The following is a 22,938-nucleotide window of genomic DNA, read 5'->3' as shown; positions in this document are numbered from 1 at the left end:
CTGACCTTCTCAGCAGCTCTTTTAAAGGTACTGAAATCCCTATTTTATGATAAATGGATTCAGAGGGATAAAGTAACTTACTTACTCAAAGGCTTGAGCCAACGCTCACCCCAGCATCCTTTCCACTTAAAATATTTGGAAGTGCTTGAACTATGTGAAATTAAAATTTGTGTAAGATCATAAAAATCAACAAGCAATAGAAATAAAACTGATAAAAAATGAGATTTACTCTCTTAGTCAGCCAGATTGTCAAAAAGTTTTATGATTATTCTGCAGAATATGCTACCAAAAAGGAGAATACTTATTTTTTCGGTACAAAAATGCACAATTTCTCTAACAATCAAAACTTAAAGAAGGTTAGGAATGAATGATGCTATTTCCACAAAATGAAGAATATGACATATTAGATTTTTATGAATCCCTTTCTGTCCAAATTAAGTTTTTGTGGAAGGGAAAAGTTTTTAAGGAAGGGAACTGTGGTTGGATAAGACTGCAACACAAAAAATAGAAATGTAATCGGTGCTGATTTTTTTCCTATATAATAGTTAATTTGCAAAAATATTTTAAAAATAAGCCTTACTTAGGTCTTCTAAAGATGTGTCCATACTGGGAGCAGGCCAGGCCAACTGTTGGTGTATACACAATTGGCATTAGAGTTTCAATATCATCTTGCAGTATTCTGTAAAACAATTTCTCATTTCTTTCTTGTATTCCCATTATATAGATGTATCTGAAATTGAGCACAGTAAATAATGTCTACATCAGACAGCATTAAAGATTTTAGCCTTTGAAATGAAATTTAAACATGTACAATTGAGGATCCCCTCCCCCTGGAAAACAAAACCCTATATATCCTTATGTAATACCCAGGATTAAAAAATAAAAATGCACTTAAATGGTAGATGATGATGATGAAAAGAATCAGAAGCAACAGCTAACCTTTACTGAGCCCTGTGAGTCAGGCTCTGAACCAGGCACTGGAAATGCAAAAATTACCATGAGGCCCCCATCCTTAGGGGCTTCCCTCGTAATTTAGCCGGTAAAGAATCTGACTGCAATGCAGGAGACCTGGGTTCAATCCCTGGGTTGGGAAGATTCCCCTTGAGAAGGATATGGCAACCCACTCCAGTATTCCTGCCTGGAGAATCCCAGGGACAGAGGAGCCTGGTGGGCTACAGTCTAAGGGATCGCAGAGTCGGCCACGACTGAGCAACTAAACCACCACCTCACCCTTAAGGAGCTAATCTTCAAGGTGATTGACATGTAAACAAGAAAACAAAATAAAGTGGCATTCATTCAAATATTCACTAAATACTAAATATGTGCCAGGCACTATCGTAAACTCCAGAGATGTAAGAAGTGCCCCTGTTCTCGTGGAGTTTATAATCCAGGAAACTTAGAAGCATTTTAAGTCTATTATAGTGCACAGAAGCAGCATGAAGGAGGCAATGGTTAATTCATATAAAACTATAAATAACAGCTTTTAAAGAATAAAGTTTAGAAAATTGGGAGATGTTGGGCTGAAAAATCAATTATCACCTTGAATTAAATATAAAATAGACTCGTTTTTTCCTCTCTTTTGTTCCTCCTCCTGCTACCATCTGATCAAATGGGAATCCATCTGGAGTCCATTCCTGAATTCTTCCTCTCCCACCCTCCCCAATCCCAACCTAATAAATCCACAGGTCCTACAGAGACTATCTGCTAAATACCTTTCACACAGTTGTTTCCTCCCTTTCTAACAAGTCTCTATACAAACAACTTCCCCTGCTCCAATCTATTCTCTTAAAAACATACCTCTGATCAGTTCTCTTCTCCTTGAATGGCTTTCAAACACCAGTTTTATTAGCCGTAAGCTCTTAAAATAGTTAAGTAGATTTCCCTGACTACTTTCCAGCCTCGTCTTTGTACTGAACTTGCTTCAGTTTCTCAAACGCACCAGAACTCTCACCTTGGCACTGCAGCACACGACGACGCACCTGCTGCCTGGAACACCCTCTACTCAGGCAGAGTCCTCTCTACTCATGCTCTCCAAATGCAGCGGAGGTGGCGCACTCTCTGCTGTCTTTTTCGGTCATTCCCATCCCCCACCACACATACATACATTTTAGATTTTCCGATTTTCAGGTCCCATAACACCCTACTCCTTCTGTGACCCTCACACCACTTTTTGACTTTCTTTCCCCTCTGTGATGAGTGAGAGACTATACACACACACACGTACATATGTACGTACGTACGTATATGCGCTTTCCTGGTGGCTCGGACGGTAACGATTCCAGCAATGTAGGCGACTGGGGTTGGGAAGGTTCCTCTGGAGAAGGAATGGCTACCCACTCCAGGATTCCTGCCTAGATAATCCTATGAACAGAGGAGCCTGGTGGGATACAGTCCATGGGGTCACACAAAGAATTGGACATGACTGAGTGACTAAGCACAGCAGACACATGTGTATATGTATGTATATGTGCGTAGTCTCTCACTCATAACTCTCACTCACTCACTCATTTGACATTATGCCCCATAATGTCAAAGAAACCAGTCTCACTTGTCACCAATATCCAATAATCCCCTATGCTTTACAAACCAAATGAATATTTTAGTCCTATAGTCAGACTGATCCCTTTACCCAAAATACCCTGCCCTTCTTTCTCATTTTGCCTGCTCCCTGTAACATACTGTTTCAAATTCAACTAAAGCATCACTTCCTCCAGGAAGTGCTTTCCCAGGCTGCAGAAGGCATCCGTCTTCATGCTTTCAGAATGTACTCTGCACGTCCCTCTTCCTCGCTGTCCTGCACACTGCAGTACAGCTACAATGATGGTCATAGCATAACTCCGTATGGATGAGCTCCTAGAAGGCAGGCTGTGAGTTACCAGGGTGGCCATACATTCCAGTTTGCCTGGGACAGTTTCATTTACCTCTTTTTCACTCCCCAAAGTGTCCTGGATTGGATGATATATTATATGGCCACCCTGTCTATTACTCATTTTATATCCTCAGTGGCTAGCAACAGCACACAAAGTAGGTGATCAATAAAAGCTGAAGAGAATGGGTATCTCTGCTTCTACCATTCAATTCAAACCTTAAAGTTCTGTGATTTTAACTATAAAAAACTGATTCCTGCTGAATTTTACTACAGTGAAAATAAGGGAATTATTCACTGAAGTGAAGGAAATATAATCATTATAAAATAAATCAACTAAAATACAAGTTTCATTATGAGACTTATTTCTCATGCCATCATAATAGTACTCCCAATTTTTTTGATCAAAACATCAATTAAAAAAAAAAATAAAACGTCTAATCAACTCTCACTTTTCCAAAGGGCCATTCAACTTTTTCAAGTTTCTATGGAACCGTAAGGCTTGAATATCTTGTGTCTCTATTTTGGGAGGTAGAAGTCCTTGAAGACCAAGCATTTGTCTTTCCTGTAATGTGAACGCCATCCCCTAAAAAGGAAAAAAATAAAAGAATTAAAAATTATTAATTACAGGGGTAACAAATGTAATGTAACCTACCAAATGTAATTTAAACATAAAAAGATCAGCCAGATAACATTTTGGCCCCGACTTTCAAAAATTTGTAAGATTGATCATATCTAGTACTGGTAAGAATATAATAAAAGAATTACTCTCATACCACTGCTGGGAATATAAATTGCTCTAGGCTTTTTGAAAGCCAATTTTAAAGTATTCTTAGATTTTTTTTTTTAATGCACATATTTTATTTTTTTAACTGAAGTATAATTGACTTACAATATGTTAGTTTCCAGTATACAACATAGAGATTCAATTTCTTTAAACTCCATTTAAAATCATTATAAAACAATGACTATATTTCCCTGAGCTGTACAATATATCCTTGTAGCTTATTTATTGTATACAAAGTAGTTGTATCTCTTAATTCTCTATCCCTACCTTGTCCCTCTCCCTTTGCCTCTCCTTACTGGTAACCACTAATTTGTCCTCAATATCTGTGAGTCTGTTTTGTTACATCCATTTACTTGTTTTATTGTTTAGATTCCACACATAAGTGATATCATACAGCATTTGTCTTTGACTTACTTCACTAAGCATAATACTCTAGGTCAATCCATACTGTTGCAAATGGCAGAATTTCATTCTTTTCTGACGGCTGTGTGCTATCCCATTGTTAGTGTGTGTGTGTGTGTGTGTGTGTGTGTATCTTCTTCATCCATTCATCTGTTGATGGACACTGAGATTGCTTCCCTATCTTGAATGCACATATAGCAATTCTACTTCTACCTATTCTAGAGAAATATTCATAAACAAAGAGGTACATACGAAGAGATTAGTTGTAGCACTGTTTCTAGTTCTCCTATTTCAAACTAAAAGTCCATCAATTATGGAAGAATTACGAACCTATGACACTTCCATACAGATAAACATATCTGTATATGTTGTTAAGTGTATAGTGGAAAGACCTGCCAGATACACAGTTAGGAAAAAAAGTTAACTTGAAAATCAAAACAAACTCCCTATTTTATGTTTAGAAAATCCCCATAAACTACATGTTATATACAGATGCACACACATATTAAAAATGAAAGCAACAGACAGTTTGAAAGAATACAAACCAAACTAAGAGGTTACCATGACTAGACAGGAATGAGGTTGAACAGAGGGAAGAGGGAAGAAGAAATGATACTTAAGACAAATTAACCTATGTAATAAACTTTTTCAATTTCTGGTATTCAGCTATGGGTTAAATTTTTTGTTATCAAAGAGATGTCAGTGACTTCTAAAAAAATATTTTCCTTCATAAAAGCAACAAGAACCCTGGCCAAAAGTTCAGAATTCCGGAAACTAACCAAAGGTTTCAGCAATTGGAGATCATTTATTCAAGAAAAACTGCTGAATTTCAGTAAGAACAGAAAGCTTCATGGCATTTTAACTTTCCTTCTTCCTATTCTCCCCTCCCCAGCTCCACAGTAACCTTGAAAAAGCAAACACTGTGAAGCAGTCACTTTGAAAATTAGAGCTTGGCTGTCATTGGAGAAAGGCAGGAAGGGTCGGAGATTCTTCTAAAGCCCAGTATCCAGGTAACTGTCATTGTTAGACCTGAAGACCCTATCTACAAGGCTGTCTTTATTTGACCTGACTTGCAGCTCGGGCAGCGTGAATAGCCTTCTCCCCCAGCCCCCAGAACAGTTTGTTGTAAACAATCAGAGGTAATTATTTAACGCAGCATCTCCCCAAGGCAGTAGATAACATATGGGGCAAACAACAGGTTAACCAAAAAACAGAAAAGGAAAACTGAAAAGTTCAGGGGGATCTTTGAAAAGCTGAGACATATTCTTAAGAACCTAGAGGGTCATATGCATAGCTGTAAGCATGTCCAGGAAAGACTTGAGCCACCTCTGGCTAGCCTTGAGGCTCTGTGTAAACAGGAAGTGAAGGCTGACACATAGTTGTAAACTGCTTCTGTGCTGTGCTAAGTCACCTCAGTTCAGTTCGGTTCAGTTCAGTCTCTCAGTTGTGTCTGACTCTTTGTGACCCCATGAACTGCAGCACGCCAGGCCTCCCTGTCCATCACCATCTCCCGGAGTTCACTCAAACTCATGTCCATCAAGTCGGTGATGCCATCCAGCCATCTCATCCTCTGTTGTCCCCTTTTCCTCCTGCCCCCAATCCCTCCCAGCATCAGAGTGTTTTCCAATGAGTCAACTCTTTGCATGAAGTGGCCAAACTACTGGAGTTTCAGCTTTAACATCATTTCTTCCAAAGAACACCCAGGGCTCATCTCCTTTAGAATGGACTGGTTGGATCTCCTTGCAGTCCAAGGGACTCTCAAGAGTCTTCTCCAACGCCACAGTTCAGAGAAGTCACCTCAGTGGTATCCAACTCTTTGTGACCCCATGGACTGTAGCCCACCAGGCTTCTCTGTCCATAGGATTCTCCAGGCAAGAATACTGGAGTGGGTTGCCATGCCCTCCTCCAGGGGATCCTCCCAATCCAGGGATCAAACCTGGTTGTTTCCTGCATTGGCAGGTGAGTTCTTTACCACCAGCGCCACCTGGGAAGCCCTGTAAACTGCTTAGCTGAGTACTAAAGGCACGCCCCAGGCTTCCCAGGTCGCTCAAGTGGTAAAGAATCTGTCTGCCAATGCAGGAGATGCAAGAGACACTGGTTTCATCCCTGGGTTGGGAAAATCCCCTGGAAGAGTCTCCTTGGGGTACCCTCCCCTTGCCTTAATAAAGTCCTACAGAAAGAGAAGCCTGGAAGGCTACAGTCCATGCGGTCACAGAGGGTCGGACACAACTGAGAATGCAAGAAAGAAAATTAAAGGCACACCCCCACAGATACACAGAGCTCCTTGGCAAAGAATGGTTCCAGGTATTTAAGTTTCTGCTTAATCATTCCCTGATTACTAAGTTAACAAAGCAGAGATTGCAGTAGGCAAATATAACAAGAAGAAAGAATTCAGAAATGATACTAAATAGACAACAGCAACACTACAAACCCTGGGAGGAATGACTATTCAACAAAAAATCATAAAGGCAAACAAACAAAAAACACACGAAGTCTGACTCGTATATAAGAAAAAAGGGCAGTTAATTGAAATTGCCCCCAAGGAAGTCCAAATATTGTACTTACTAGACAAAGATTTTTAATTAGTTGTTCTAGTTTTTATCTAGTTGTTTCCCAGATAAATAAGTTGGAATTAACACACTACTATATATAAAGTAGATAAACAACAAGGACATACTGTATAGCACAGGGAACTATAAGGAAAAAGAGTTTGGAAAAGTATATATATGTGTGCATAACATGAATTACTTTGCTATACACCTGAAACACTGTAAATCAATTATACTTCAATAAAAAAAGAAAAAAGTTAGTTACTCTAAATACATCAAAAAAACTAAAAAACACCATTGTCTAACAAACTATGGGAAGGATGAGAATAACCTCCCACTAACCAGAAAATATTGATAAGCAGAGAAGCTATAAAAAGGGACCAAATTCTCAAATTGGTATACAACTGAAATAAAAATTTCATTAAAGAGGTTCAATAAGCAGATTTGAGTGGTAGAAGAAAAAAAATCATTAAACATGGGTCAACTGAGATAATCCAGTCTGAGAAAGGAAAAATATGGAATAAATATGAACAGACCTGAAAGATACCATCAAGAGTGCCAACATATACATAACAGGAGTACCAGAGGTGAGGAGAGAAAAGGATAAAAAATAATTGAAAAAATAATGGGCAAAAACTTCCCAAATTTTATGAAAAGCATTAATGCACACATTCAAGAAGCCCAATAGCTCCAATCAAGAAAAACACAAAGAGCTCTACCCCAGACACATCCTATTCAAACTGTCAAAAGCCAGAGACAAAAGGAGAAATCTGAAAGCAAAGAGAAGTGACTCATCACATACAGGGGATTCTGAAAAAGAGTAACAGCTAAGGTATCAGAAACCACGGAAGCCATAGGCGGTGCTGAAGGAAAAATCAACTGTCAACCAAGAACTTCCTAATTCTACAAACTATCTTTCAAAAATGAAGAAATTAAGACATTCCCAGATAAATAAAAACAGAGAATCCATTGTTAACAGACCTATCTCACAAGAAATACTGAACGGGATCCTTCAGGCCTAAATGGAAGACACAAGACAGTAACTCAAATCCATGCAAAGAAATAAAGAACATGGGTGAGATGACTGCATAATATAAAAAACAGTGCAAATATATTTTTTGTAGGTTTCTGCCTCTTACTCAATTTAAAAGACAATTATGTAAGATAATAACTATACATCTGTGTTGATGGTTATGCAATGTATAAAATATAATTTGTACAAAAAAGCAGCACAAAAGGAGATAGACCTCTACAGGAGCAAAGTTCTGGTGAACTATTTAATTAAACTAGTATCAAACTGAACTAGACTATGATAAAAACAGTAACTGTAGTCCCCAGGGCAAACCACTGAGAAAAGAACTCAGAAATAGGCAGTAAAAGACAAGGGAATTTAAATAGTATAATGGAAAACATTTAACACAAGGAACAGAAACCACATAAGACTTTTAAAACAAATAGCAAAATAGCAGACATAAATCATACCCTATTAGACATTATATTAATGTAGATGGATGAAATTCTAAAATTAAAAGGGCTGGCAGAACTGATAAAATAACATGATCCAATTACATGCTGACTACAAGAGACACATGTTGATTCAAAGATACAAATAGGTGTAAAGTAAAAGAATGGAAAAAGATTCAGGATGCCAACAGTAACCAAAACAGAGCTGGAAGAGGTACGTTAGTAACAGAGAAGACAGACTTTGAAACAAACATTACTAGAGGAGGACCTTTTGCTGAAAGGGTCACTCCAGTTAAGAAGATACACTCCATTAAGTATATAAACGTACTTGTAAGATAACAAAAGAGGGCCAAATACATGAAGCAAAACTGACAGAATTAGGGAGAAAGATAATTCAACAAGCTGAAAATGTCAGTATCTCAGTTTCAATAATGGAGAAGACAACTAGACAGAAAATCAACAAGGAAAAAGAAGACTTGAAGAGCACCATAAACCAACTAGACCCAGCAGATGCTCCTTCATCAGAAGCAGGATATACATTCTTTTCATCTGCACAAGGAATGTTCTCCTTGTACAGATAGACAGACCCTTTGTCAGGCCATACAACAAGTCTCAATAAATTTAAAAGGTTTTAAGTCTTCCGAAGTATGATCTCCAACCACAGTGTAACAAGATTAGAAATTAAAAATAAAGGGAAAAAAATAAATAAAAATAAACAGATATTTGGGGAATCTTAATACAGTCCTATAAAAAGCAAGTGGGCAGAGAAGAAAGCACAGGCAAATTAGAATATACCTTAAGATGAATTAAAACACACACACCAAACCTTATAGGATACAGTGAAAATAATTTTAAGAGGGAAATTTGTAGCTGTAGATGTAGCGGAAAGAAGCAGAATGATCTCAAATCAATTATTTAATCTTTTACTTTAAGAAACTGGGTGGCGGGGGAGGAGAACAAACTAAACCTGAAGCAAAAAGGAAGGAAATAATAAACATTAGAGTGAAAATAAATAGAAAACAGAAAAAAAAAACTGAAAAATTAAAAATTAAACCAAAAGTTAGTTCTCTGGAAAAGACCTTATAAAACTGTTGAACCTTTAGAATGAAAAAAAAAAAAAAAAGTCAAATCACTACATTCTTTGTGTGTCATGTTCCTCTTTATAAGATTTTATCTAAGACTGGGAAATGTAAAGGGGTTAAAACCCTGAGTTTTTATGTAGTTTTAAATGAACTGTGTAGTTCATTTAATAAGCTACACAGTTCATTTAAAAATGCTTATCCTATTGCTAAAGATAAATGAGTTGGCCACACAAGGTTTTACTGCCTATCTCCTACCTTAAATCTGTCCCTAGATTTAAGGGACACTCAAAACCATTATTTATAATGCGCAGGAGAAATCAAAATGGTTATTAAAGAAATAATTTTACGTATTGAGCATTTATAATAAAAGTTGATAAAATTCTTAAATTGCTGGCCTGGAGTTAGTAAGTGAACGTGACATAGTCTAAAACGGATGCCCTGAAAGCAGAAACAACCTTCCTCTCACCTGCCCTTCTACTCCTTTCTGTCTTCCATCACCACTTGTTTCACAAACCTGTCTTCTGCTCGTGGACACAACAATGCCCTCCTGATTTACACAGAAGTGCACCCACTTTAGCTGATCCTGAGTTATCTTCCTTCAGACACAATATTGATAAAAATCCCTTAACTAGACTCTTCATTGTGCAGGTAAGCATACTAGGGGGAAAAGAAAAGGCCTCTTCTATTTCTTTCCGTCCAAGTACAGTGAGAATGAATGATCCATCAGGGATTAGGAAATTATAGAACATTTATTCATTTATTTATAAAAGCAATAAAATGACTAAATGAAGTCAATCTAAATATACTGCATCTGGCCAAAACTCTTGACCTATCTGCTATTCTTGGATTTTTTTTTTTTTAAGCTAGAACTAGGAAATAAAGTCAACTCTTTCTGGATGGTAGAAATTGAGATGGTGAAATTTAGAAGGTATAAAGCAACGCTGAAAAGAGAAAAGTTCATGCAAGAAAAAAAAAAACCCACTTTCGAATAGTTTTAGTATAAAGCCACACAATACAAATCTTTCATACTGTATCTATCTAAAATATATCAAACCTTTACCAGGAAGAGAGAAAATGTATGATAGTGTTAATGTTACTAACCTTGTTTGTTCTTGGGTTCAGCATAAGTGGCTTGCCTTTCTCTTTTGTGTGCAAATGGCGGCATGCCAGAGAACAAGGAGTGGCGACTATTTTAAACCTGGACAGCATCTTTTTTCTCACCTGGGAAAAACAAAGCAAATAAAGATAATGAGAAACCTATTATAGAACTGTAGGTATATCAGGGACAAGTTTTCAAAAGCAGATTTAGAAAGCTTCACTTTCCACAAATGAAAAGGTTTTCAAAGTACATTTGTGTTTCTATAGATAGAAGGGATTATAAAAGAGTAAGCAACAGTGTGAAGGCAAAGATTTATTTTTTCTGACAACAGTTCAAGTCCTTCGATGACAATAATCATTGCTACTGTTTACACATTACCTACTACAGTTAGCCAAATACTTACCCTTTCTGTAATTCACACAAGTGTGGCAGGGTATGAAACATCTAAACAGCGAATGTTAAGTTCAGGGATCAAGACCATCCCCATGGAAAAGAAATGCAAAAAAGCAAAATGGCTATCTGGGGAGGCCTTACAAATAGCTGTGAAGAGAAGCAAAAAGCAAAGGAGAAAAGGAAAGATATAAGCATTTGAATGCAGAGTTCCAAAGAATAGCAAGGAGAGATAAGAAAGCCTTCCTCAGCAATCAATGCAAAGAAATAGAGGAAAACAATAGAATGGGAAAGACTAGAGATCTCTTCAAGAAAATTAGAGATATCAAGGGAACATTTCATGCAAAGATGGGCACAATGCAGCACAGAAATAGTAAGGACCTAATAGAAGCATAGAGACTAAGAAGAGGTGGCAAGAATACACAGAAGAACTGTACAAAAAAGATCTTCATGACCCAGATAATCACGATGATGTGATCACTCACCTAGAGCCAGGTATCTTGGAATGTGAAGTCAAGTGGGCCTTAGAAATCATCACTATAAACAAAGCTAGTGGAGGTGATGGCATTCCAGTTGAGCTATTTCAAATCCTGAAAGATGATGCTGTGAAAGTGCTGCACTCAATATGCCAGCAAATTTGGAAAACTCAGCAGTGGCCACAGGACTGGAAAAGGTCAGTTTTCATTCCAATCCCAAAGAAAGGCAATGCCAAAGAATGCTCAAACTACTGCACAATTGCACTCATCTCACATGCTAATAAAGTAATGCTCAAAATTCTCCAAGCCAGGCTTCAGCAATATGTGAACCGTGAACTTCCAGATGTTCAAGCTGGTTTTAGAAAAGGAAGAGGAACCAGAGATCAAATTGCCAACATCTGCTGGATCATGGAAAAAGCAAGAGAGTTCCAGAAAAACATCTATTTCTGCTTTATTGACTATGCCAAAGCCTTTGACTGTGTGGATCACAATAAACTGTGGAAAATTCTGAAAGAGATGGGAATACCAGACCATTGACCTGCCTCTTGAGAAATTTGTATGCAGGTCAGGAAGCAACAGCTAGAACTGGACATGGAACAACAGACTGGTTCCAAATTGGGAAAGGAGTATGTCAAGGCTGTACATTGTCACTCTGCTTATTTAACTTATATGCAGAGTACATCATGAGAAACGCTGGGCTGGAAGAAGCACAAGCTGGAATCAAGATTGCCGGGAGAAATAACCTCAGATATGCAGATGACACCACCCTTATGGCAGAAAGTGAAGAAGAACTAAAAAGCCTCTTGATGAAAGTGAAAGAGGAGAGTGAAGAAGTTGGCTTAAAGCTCAACATTCAGAAAATTAAGATCATGGCATCTGGCCCCATCACTTCATGGGAAATAGATGGGGAAACAGTGGAAACAGTGTCAGACTTTATTTTTGGGGGCTCCAAAATCACTGCAGATGGTGACTACAGCCATGAAATTAAAAGACACTTACTCCTTGGAAGGAAAGTTATGACCAACCTAGATAGCATATTAAAAAGCAGAGACATTACTTTGCCAACAAAGGTTCGTCTAGTCAAGGCTATGGTTTTTCCAGTGGTCATGTATGGATGTGAGAGCTGGACTGTGAAGAAAGCTGAGCGCTGAAGAATTGATGCTTTTGAACTGTGGTGTTGGAGAAGACTCTTGAGAGTCCCTTGGACTGCAAGGAGATCCAACCAGTCCATCCTAAAGGAGATCAGTCCTGGATGATCATTGGAAGGACTGATGCTGAAGCTGAAACTCCAGTACTTTGGCCACCTCATGCGAAGAGTTGACTCATTGGAAAAAACCCTGATGCTGAGAAAGATTGAGGGCAGGAGGAGAAGGGGACAACGGAGGATGAGATGCTGGATGGCATTACCGACTCGACGGACATGAGTTTGGGTGAGCTCGGGGAGTTGGTGGACAGGGAGGCCTGGCGTGCTGCGATTCATGGGGTCGCAAAGAGTCGGACATGACTCAGCGATTGAACTGAGGTTCAATGTAAACATTGTGTGGGAGACTTATAACAGAAAAAAGCCTGGAATACATACATTCAGAGGAAGAGAAACTATCTGATTCTTAATCTAGACTTCAAGTTTTAAGGTACTAATAAAGTCAATATTTACATTCAATGTACTAAAACGTTGTTTGTAGAAAAGCTATTACTATTTTAAAATCATGCAAATTGGCTAGAAAACATGTTTTTGTCCTTTCACATTCATCACAAACATTATGGGAATTTTTCAAAATGGAAAACTACATATTAAATCTTAAATATTTACTGATGAGAATATATAATGGATTCTTCTGTGTATCAATTCTTCCACTAAAAATCAATTTACAATGCTCATGTCTTTAATCATCACAAACCATCGTAATTATCATACAACAGCTTTTTAACATGATTTTATTTATTTGGCTGTGCTGGTTTTCATTGCTGCGCAGACTTTTCTCTGGTTACGGTGGGCAGGGGCTACCTTCCTGTTGCAATGCACGGGCTTCCTTCTCTCTACGGCGGTTTCTCCTGTTGCAAAGCACAGGCTCTAGACGGTTCGAGCTTCAGCACTTTCGGCTCCTGGGCTCTACAGCACAGGCTCAATAGTTGTGGCACATGGGCTGAGCTGCCCTGCGGCATGTGGGATCTTCCCAGACCAGGGATCAGACCTGTGTCTCTTGCATTGGCAGGCAGATTCTCACTGAGCCAGCCACCAGGGAAACCTCCACGCAACAGCTTTTAATGGAATTTCTACTTGAGGAGAAATCCAGGCTGTATATGGGGGTGCAGCAAAATCATCTACATTAGGATTTTAAGTTAATTTTTATGGAACAGAAATTCACATAACGTAAAATGAACAATTCAGAGGGATTTAGAAAATCCATAATGTTGCACAACCACCTCTATCTAGTTTCTAAACATTTTTATCATCCCAGAAGGAAACACCACACCCATTAAGCGGTGTACCCCACTACCCCAGTGCCTGCAACCACCAATCTGCCTTCTGTGTTGAGTTTGCCTATTCTGGATATTTTATATAAATGTGGTATCTAAATATGGCTGCAGAATCAAGCAATCTAAATGATCGAGAATCATGAGAGATGGGAATGAGGGTAAGGGACAGGACAGATGTTGTTTAAAGGTACAAACGTCGGACTCTTCCAACAAGAGTCGTAAGAGAGAAGTCCAAGAGATCTAATGCCTGGTGAACACAGGCGACAATACTGTATTACAATCAAACTCGCAAGGAGTCTAGAGCTTAATTATTCCAATAACTGAAGATAAATTATAATTATATAACATGCAGAGGTGCTAATTATCAGTACAATGGCAATAATTACAATATATAAATGTATCAGATTAATGTTGTACCTCTTAAACTTTCACAGTGTTTTATGTTAAATATATTTCAATAACAGTAATTTAAAAAATCACGAGAGACATACCATAAAATAACAGACGAGTTTTCTTCAAAAATGTTCATGTCATGAAAAACACTAAGTAACAACTGCAATTCAAAGAAGACTAAAAAGACAAGACACCTAAATGCAAAATCTGATCCCAAAAAATGCTATCAAAGACATGATTGGGGATAACTGGCATAACTAGAAAATCTACTATAACTTTATAAGTATTGTATACTTTAAAACTTTCTGAGTTCGATAACCATATTTACAGGTATCCCTGTTCTAAAAATACACAGTGAAGAATTAATGAAGTATAATGAAATATAATGTATACAACCAAGTCTTTCAAAGTATTTCAAAATAAATTTTGAAAAGACAGAAATTGAAACTGTAGTGCTGATCATGTTTCAATGGGTCTTCCAGGAGAGAAAGCATTATTTATCACAATTAAAACTTTGGTACCAAAAGACTGGATTAGTATTGTAGTCTAGTGGTGACGTAGGCAAATCTAAAAAAGAGTTTGAAAAACTTTTTAATTTAAAATCAAAGACTATCTGAAAAAAAAAAAAGCAACATTTTGTCATACCACAAGTATAATAAAATATATTTGGTCTTGGTCCCCAGTTCTTGGCACAGAGCTCCTAAAAGCCACTGAAATTTTGAGTGACAGAAGTATCTTTTGCTATTCATAGGGAGACCCTTTTGACCATACCTGAGTTTATGCTACTGAACTCACTGAACTCACTTAGGATGAGCCCACTGCATAACCTCACAACAGAGCTGATCATCAGAAAGATCAAGTAATTATTAGAGTGGAAACCCTGCAGTACCACTCCAGGTCCCTAGGGAAAAGGGGTGGGACCAATACAGATGAAGATCCATAAAGACTTTTGAACAAGGAGAGGTGATGAGCTTTCAGGTTGGTGAACACATCTAGGTGTCCGGGGTTGACAAGCCCAGAGGATAAAGAAGTGCCATGCCCTCCTGCATCCAGCCCCAATACCCAGACCTATGTATCTTTTCCATCCATTTGTTCCTGTGATGTATCCCTTTATAATACACCAGTAATTGCAAATAAGTGTCTCTCTGAGTTCTGTGAGCCAGAAGAGCAAACTATCTAACCTGAGGAGGGCGGTGTGGGAAGCCCTGATCTACAACCAGTTGGTCAGAAGCATGGGTCAAAACCTGGGACTTTTGACTGGCATCTGAAGTGAGGGCAGTCTTTCTGAAGTGAGTCCTTAACTTGTGGGCTTGGAAGCTATCTCCAGGTAGAGTGTTAGAATTCAGCTGAAGCACACCCAGGCAGTGTCTGCCTAGAAGGGGAGAACTAGGTGTGGGGAAAAAACACACTTGGTGGCCAAAAGAACTGAGCCTGCGAGTAGGAAGAAACAAGTTTTTCCTTTCAGTACTTAAGATCAACATTCTGACATAAAATCTTCTATCTTCAGTTCCTGGCTATAAATTTGCTTCCATCAAATACTGAATTTATTCTGTAAAATAAAGACTACCTGTCAAATCTACCTCATAGATAATTGTAATGATCAAACGAGAGAACAGATGCAGAAAAATATTAAAGACTTATAGAAGTGGTGTCACAGCACTCAAATTATTACTTTATTACTAAGTGATAGAGAGTAAAATAAAAAAATAAAAGTAACTTTAATAATGTCTTTAAAACAAGTAGGCATCAGTCAAAAAACAATTTAAGGAGAAAATCCCATTTCTGCCAAAAATAGAACCAAGGACTAAGGAGACAGAGAGACAGACAGTAGGCTTAATACCAGCTGGAGGCAACAAGATAAAAGGGGGAAAACGCACACCTGAACTCCTCATATTATAAGACAGGATGAAAGAACTGTAAAAATGAGTTAAGTAAAAACAGGAAACAAAAGAAGGTGGGGCTTCCCATTTTGAATAAATATGGAAAATGAAGCTGCTTACTACTCGAGTTTCCTGGATGTTGAGGTATGCCTGTGGTTTCTTCCTCTGGTGTGTCATTCACCTTGCCTTGCAGGGAGGGGCGGGTGGGCAGTGAGTTCACACTCTGGGTGGTATTTCTAAACCCAACTGGGACTGAAACTGCTAGGTCACTGACTGCTGAAGATTCCTCTCCCCAGCTGCCTAGCTAGGGATAGAAAGCAGAAGTTCAATGAAATGGAGACGTCAATTGGAGAGAAGTCATGGTGCAGTGGTCAAAAATTCACTTGACAAGGCTGGAGACCCCGGGTCAGGAAGATCCCCTTAAGTAGGAAATGGCAACCTGCTCCAGTATTCTTGCCGGGAAAATTTCATGGACAGAGGAGACTGGGCAGGTACAGCCCACACGGTCGCAAAGAGGTGGACACAATTGAGCATACCCTCTCTCCTGTTTATGACCAGGTGCAATGAGCATAAGCTCGGCATTCAGTCTGAATCTGGACTCAGCTAATTACCAGTCTGGAATCATTGTGTCACCCAAGCATTCCCAAATGGTCTCTGAATTGGCATCAGTCTGGAACACATTTTTCACTGACCTATAACCAAATGAGAAAAACTAGGACAATATAGTTTTTCATGACACTAAATTTATTGTCTGTTTCCACGTCGTAATTATCATCTTCCTCCCTTTTTGGTGGTTAAAAATAAAAAACAAACTTTTTTTTAAAGGATGGGGATGGTAGATTGTAGTAGTTCTAAAAAAGGTCCATAACGTCGATGGAACTAAAAGTTGGGGACCTTACATCTGATCCCAATTGCCCACCTACACACACACTTTATTTTTTTTAAACTTGCTGATGAAGTCCAAAAGTCTGGGAACCCCTAACTTGAAGGTCTCACTTTTCTCATCAACAAAATAGGGAAGGGAAGGGAACCTATTAAGCAGCTGTGTGCAGTTATGATGATATTTAAATATAGTATCAAGTCCTCAAGGCTTCCCAGGTGGCTCAGACTGTAAAGAATCTGACTGCAGTGCAGGAGACCCAAGTTCAATCCCTGGGTCAGGAAGATCCTCTGGAGAAGGGAATGGCAACCCACTCCAGTATTCTTGCCTGGAGAACTCCATGGACAGAGGAGCCTGGCAGGCTACAGTCCGTGGGGTTGCAAAGAGTCAGCTACGACTGAGCGACTAAACAGCAGCGGTAGCATCAACCCCTTAAAGCTTTATCATCATCACAAAGAGCTTGACTACTTCACTTGGTTCATTCAATAAGATCCACATCCAGGCAATCCGGCAGAGTGGTCGAAAGTAAGCTCTATGATCAAATCACGGGACTTAAATTCTAGCTTTGCCCCTAAGACACTACTAGCTCCATGATCCTGACTAGGTCACAGTTAAGTCTCAATCTCCTCGAGTAGCAGTCAAACAGGGATGATAAACAACAGGACCTATTAAATAGGGCCATTTTAAGATTAAAATCACATAATCCATGTAAGATGCTTATCACAGTGCCCTCTAAGTGCTCTATGTTATTTATTTAAGTATTATTGTTATCAGTAGTAATAAACTAAGGAGGTCAGAAGGTGCCTTCTAAAAGGCTGTTTCTGAATCATCTTCCAAAGTGAAATCCATTTTAAGAGCCTACAAAGTTTGTATATTAACGATATTTCAATAAAAATTTGTCTAAAAAAAGAACCCCTATATAACTTTAAAAACATGAGGCTATGAGGATAATCATGGCTAACATTTATTTAAATGATTTGAAATCATTAGGTCAAGAATGAGAATTTGGATGGCATACAGATCCAGGCAAATATCAAATGTTATCCTAAACAATATAATCAATACATTCTTCATAACTTTAAAAATTTGTATATATTGATCAGGGCAGGTGTAATAGGCAGGTATAATAATTAAAATGGTTACTTTCAATTAGTTAGCTTTTAATAAAATGATTACCATTTCATTAAATCATATGTGGAGTAACTTTGATATTTAGTATGAATTTTCTCCAATATTGATCCTTAGTAAACAACTACACATTTTAGTGTTATTTATGTTTTAAAATATGGTTGTTGAGTTGGCCTGAAATTCACCAAAACAGATTATAATTTTACTTTAATATAAAATGTAATGCAGTTTAAAATAGCTTACTTTTTATATGAAATTAAATACAATTTATGCACAAACAGCTTCATAGTAAGAGTTAATTTACAAAAGATACTCTCAAGTGGTAAATGGGTATTTCTTTTATGAATTTTAAAGTGTTTTCATAACAAATATATTGAAAGACAAAAACATTATACATAAACACCTTATAAAAGTGAGACCTGTAAGCAATTCTCTTTTAGGAGTACTATTGAGCAAGAATCGGAGAAGGCAATGGCAACCCACTCTAGTACTCTTGCCTGGAAAATCCCATGGGCGGAGGAGCCTGGTAGGCTGCAGAGTAGGCAGAGTCGGACACAACTGAAGCGACTTAGCAGCAGCGGTAGCAGCAGCGGCATTGAGCAAGAATAACTACTGGGCTTCCTTGGTGGCTCAGGTGGTAGAGAATACACCTGCAATGTAGGAGACCAGTGTTCAATCCCTGGGTTGGGAAGATCTCCTGGAGAAGGAAACGGCAACCCACTCCAGTATTCTTGCTTGGGAAATCCCAAGGACCAAGGAGCCTGGCAGGCTACAATCCATAGGGTTGCCAAGAGTCAAATACGACTTATCAACTAAACTACTACCATTGAGGAAGTTTTAGTTCTCAAGAAAATGCAAAACTTCTACAAAAGCATAGCCCAACATTTTCTCTAACATATGGTAAAGCTATATCAGCATTTTTTCCCTCTATGCTTAACTTTCAAGTCTTTATTGCTACCATAAAAGAATCAGATACAGGTTACAAAGCAGCGCTCAAAGCTGACTATTTAAAGGTCCACTACTAGAAGAAAATTGCTAAACTATTTTCCCTTTACTTCTGCAAACCGTGTAATGTAACATGTAACCTAACTGTTACAGTAGTTACACAATATATATTTACCTAGCATCTGTGTAACTACTACAATATGTGTGTATATGGGAGGGGTAAGGAAACGGCTGTTTCTTCTTTAATATCCAGAAAGCTTGGCAACTAAAGATCAAAACTTAGGAGCACAACACTGCAATTAGCTTTACAACATGAACAATGTTTAAGGAGCATACAAGGTTAAGAGGAGGTTGAAGCTATTAAGTTAGACTACCTGAATCTGAATCCAGGCTTTGCCACTTAAAACCTGGGATCTTGGGCAAGTTACTTAACCTTCCTAATCCTCCTTTGTAATGCATGCATGTTCAGTCGCGTCAGACTCTTTGTGACCCCATGGACAGGAGTCCACCAGACTCCTCTGTCCATGGGATTCTCCAAGAAGGAATACTGGACTGGGTTACCATTTCCTACTCCAGGGAATCTTCTGGACCCAGAGATGGCACCTGTGTCTCCTGCGGTCCTGCATCGGCATGTAGCTTCTTTACCACTAGGCCACCAGCTTCCCTTCTCTTTCTAAACCGGAGATAATAAAGAATAACAATCTCAGGGCATTATTTTGAGATAATTCTTGCAGGAAACAGCGCTCCGGCCTCTGCTGCTGGGGCTGCTAAGTCGCTCCAGTCGTGTCCGACTCTGTGTGACCCCATAGACGGCAGCCCACCAGGCTCCTCCGTCCCCGGGATTCTCCAGGCAAGAACACTGGAGTGGGTTGCCGTTTCCTTCTCCAATGCAGGAAAGTGAAAAGTGAAAGTGAAGTCGCTCAGTCGTGTCCGACTCTTAGCGACCCCATGGACTGCAGCCCACCAGGCTCCTCCGTCCACGGGATTTTCCAGGCAAGAGGACTGGAGTGGGGTGCCACATTAAGCCGTGCTTCCATTGTTATCGATTGCAACACTAAAACAAATTACAGTGCTATCAACTGCTTTGTTTTGAAGTGATTGCCATAAACATTAAGAAGATAAACAGATACGAGACAAAGTGTTCTGTAAGGAAGCACTTCTGTTGAGATTCGTTGTTTGGATTAAGCTTCTTCCCACCAAATGGCAAAGTAAATTTTCTAGAATTATCTCCGGACCAAGAAAGTCAAATCCAGGACCTCACTGTGTAACATCACACAGGCAAAAATGGATATCACCTGCGTCAAAGAAACACCTGCCAATGCTAGTCCACAGATGTCGTTTCACATGGTCAGAATCGTTCCAATCTTGGAACTTTCTAGCCTGCGACAAACTTCCTTTAAAGCGAGGAAACGATCCAAACACACACACACACAGTGTCTAACTCCTGCCATTAATCCATCCCTGCAGAAAATGAGAACTATTTGACAAAGGGATACAGAGCCACAAAATCGGTCTTTAAGGGGAGCAGGAATATAAGGTAGAAAAGATGCTCGCGCTACGGAGGCCACCGGGCCTTTCTCCGGGTCGGGAAGGGGGGCGCCCTGGACCAGCGAATCTCGCTCGGTTAAGTCGCGTTCCTAAACCGTGCGCAAGGGAAGAGGTGTCCACGGTCAGAGAGGGTGTAGCCGCTCCCCGACCGCTCCCCGAGCTCTCAGCCCGGGCTCGGCGAGCTCCTTTCCCTCCACCCGGGTCTCCCATCCGCCCAGCGGGTCCTCGCGGGCCGAACGCGCGGCTCCGCCCACCGGGGTGAGAAGGCCGGCGCCCGCTCGCATCCCGGAACTCCCGGCCCCGGGGGCCCGCGGCCGCGCGCCGCGCGAAACCCTTACCCCGCTTCTTGCCCCGCGACAGGTGGTGCTGCCGGCGGAGAGGCCGCGGCCCCGCAGGCCACCCGGACGATGCTCAGCTCGGGCCGAGTGCGGCCCTCCCCTTCCCGAGGTTTCCCGGAGGGAGCCGGCGCCAGCTCAGGCTCCGACCAGCCGGCTCTGCTGGACTCGAGCCGAGGCAGCCAGTACACCCGCGCAGCGAGGAGACTGACCGGGGAGAACCGCCGCGGCGGCCCCACGAAGGGGGTGAGACTGACGGGCGCGCGGGCCAATGCGGAGGCAGGAAGCCAGCCCTAAGGGGAGGGGCTTCGCCGCCGGCGCCCGGGTCCCAGCCTCCAAGGACCTTCCTCTGCCCGGTAGCCTGAGGTAACTGTTTGGGGGCCTGGCAGGTGCCCTTATGGGCCCGATCGCCAGGAGTGAGCCCGCAGGCGTGTAGGGTGGGAGGAGTCCGGACACGCAGAGGACAGCTGCCGCCCCACGGAAAGAGCCGGGGCTGGCTAACCGCAGACCTCCCATCCCGGCGACGGGCGCTGGGGTAGGTCGGGGGAGATGGCCGCGCGTTCGCGCGAGAAGAGGCTCTGCGCAGGCGCGGGCGAGGCCGGGGATGGGGCGGGGTGGGACCTGTCGGCGGGTACCAGGACCCGAACGCGGGAAGCGACGAAGGCTGGGCGTGTGGGCCGCTCCTGGACTGCCTGTGGAGGCAGGGAGAGGAAAGCAGAGATTCGAAGACCAGGATGCCAACCAGGAGAATGGAGACGCAGAAGAAAGTGGGCCTGGGAAATGTGAAGCCTCTGCCCTTGAGGAACAACTTTATGTTTTTGAGCAATTTTTGTCTGCCTTCGAGTTGCTCTTCTGCCAAATTCTTTGCTGCTCTCCATGGTTACTGACACAGCTTTTTTTTTTTTTTTTTTCTTGTAAATTAATTAATTTATTTTAATTGGAGGCTAATTACTTTACAATATTGTAATGGGTTTTGCCATACATTCACATGAATCAACCATGGGCTGACACAACTTTTGACCCGCAGGGAATTTACTGTCATCACCATCCCCATAAGTAGATATTCGAATATTCTCTCTCAGAAAAAAGCACTGGCACCCTAAATGGACATGGTGAAAGTAGTGCGACCCTACCTTAATATATGTATAATTCACCCATGGTTATGATATTGGAGGATAGTTCTTCATCCTTATTTCAGAAAATGTGGCCACCGAAAATGCTTTGCTGTAATGGAGTTTGTGTGCTTTTAAAGTGTAGTAATAGAATTTTAAAGATGTAAAGGGTGAAGAAGAGGCAAAGCAAATGGAATGAGAACATGAAGTGATGGAAATGTAGGATAGAGAAGATTGAGCAGAAGTAGAGAAAAGTGGATTCTAGCCTCCTAAACTCTGACGATCCTGTAAAATTTGGAGCAGCCATGCCTGTCTGAGCATCCAAGGGTGGGGCATGTTGGGGAAACAGTGTGTGCTTAGCGGCTCAGTCATGTCTGACTCTTTGCAACCCCCTGGACTGTAGCCCGCCAGGCTTGTCTGTCCATGGGATTCTCCAGACAAGAATATTGGAGTGGGTTGCCATTTCCTAGTAGTTACAGGATAAATGGTGACTATGGCTGCTGTAGTAACCACCAATGGAACAGAGAGACTAGAAAAAACATGGGATTTCCCTGGCTGGAGCAGTGGGTAAGAACCCACCTGCCAATGCAGGGGACACGGGTTCTGTCCCTGCTCTGGGAAGATTTCCCATGCCTTGGAGCAACTAAGCCTGTGTGCCACAGCTACTGAGCCCATTCCCTAGAGCCTTCGGACCACAACTACTCAGCCTGCCTGCTGCAATTTCTAAAGCCCCAGTGCTTAGGGCCTGTGTTCCACAAGAGGAGCTACCACAGTGAGAAGCCTGTGCACTGCAACAGAGTAGCTCCTGCTCTGCAACTAGAGAAAGCCTGCACACAGCAAGGAAGATCCAGCACAGCCAAAAATAAATAAATAAAAGTATTTTAAAAATACGCATGACCTCAAATAACCCTGCTTGCCAGAAACTGTCAAGATGCTTCAAGCTGAAAACAGAAAATTTAAAAATTATGTGTCATTATAAATGCTTCATTAGTAGAGGTAAAATTATTTTGTCTTTGAAAGACAGTCCGTCCTACAGTAGAATCATCCCAACTTGAAGGGTTGCAGAGAGCTCATCATGGATGGGATTTCTTTCGGTTAAATTGAGATCAGCTCATTCCTTAGTA

The 22,938-nt window shown here is 40.6% G+C and overlaps 1 protein-coding gene across 2 annotated transcripts in view; it reads right to left on the bottom strand.

The window, feature by feature from the left end:
• Window positions 1-21,209, bottom strand: part of ME2 (malic enzyme 2) — a 58,294-nt gene extending 37,085 nt beyond the window's left edge. Inside the window, exons 1-5 of one of the 2 annotated variants that reach the window (XM_070361509.1) lie at window positions 20,706-21,209; window positions 18,372-18,524; window positions 10,252-10,371; window positions 3,319-3,452; window positions 581-730 (exon numbers count right to left, since the gene is read on the bottom strand). In XM_070361509.1, the coding sequence (XP_070217610.1) occupies window positions 581-730; window positions 3,319-3,452; window positions 10,252-10,371; window positions 18,372-18,470 (503 nt within the window). In that variant the 5' untranslated portion in view covers window positions 18,471-18,524; window positions 20,706-21,209. The remainder of the gene's footprint in view (window positions 1-580; window positions 731-3,318; window positions 3,453-10,251; window positions 10,372-18,371; window positions 18,525-20,705) is intronic. The other variant, XM_005896909.3, reaches the window with a different exon arrangement.
• Between the last annotated feature and the right edge of the window lie 1,729 nt (window positions 21,210-22,938).

This window comes from Bos mutus, chromosome 24, assembly GCF_027580195.1.
Source record: "Bos mutus isolate GX-2022 chromosome 24, NWIPB_WYAK_1.1, whole genome shotgun sequence".
Taxonomy (NCBI): Eukaryota; Metazoa; Chordata; class Mammalia; order Artiodactyla; family Bovidae; genus Bos; species Bos mutus.
This window is presented reverse-complemented; position numbering and strand designations above follow the sequence as displayed.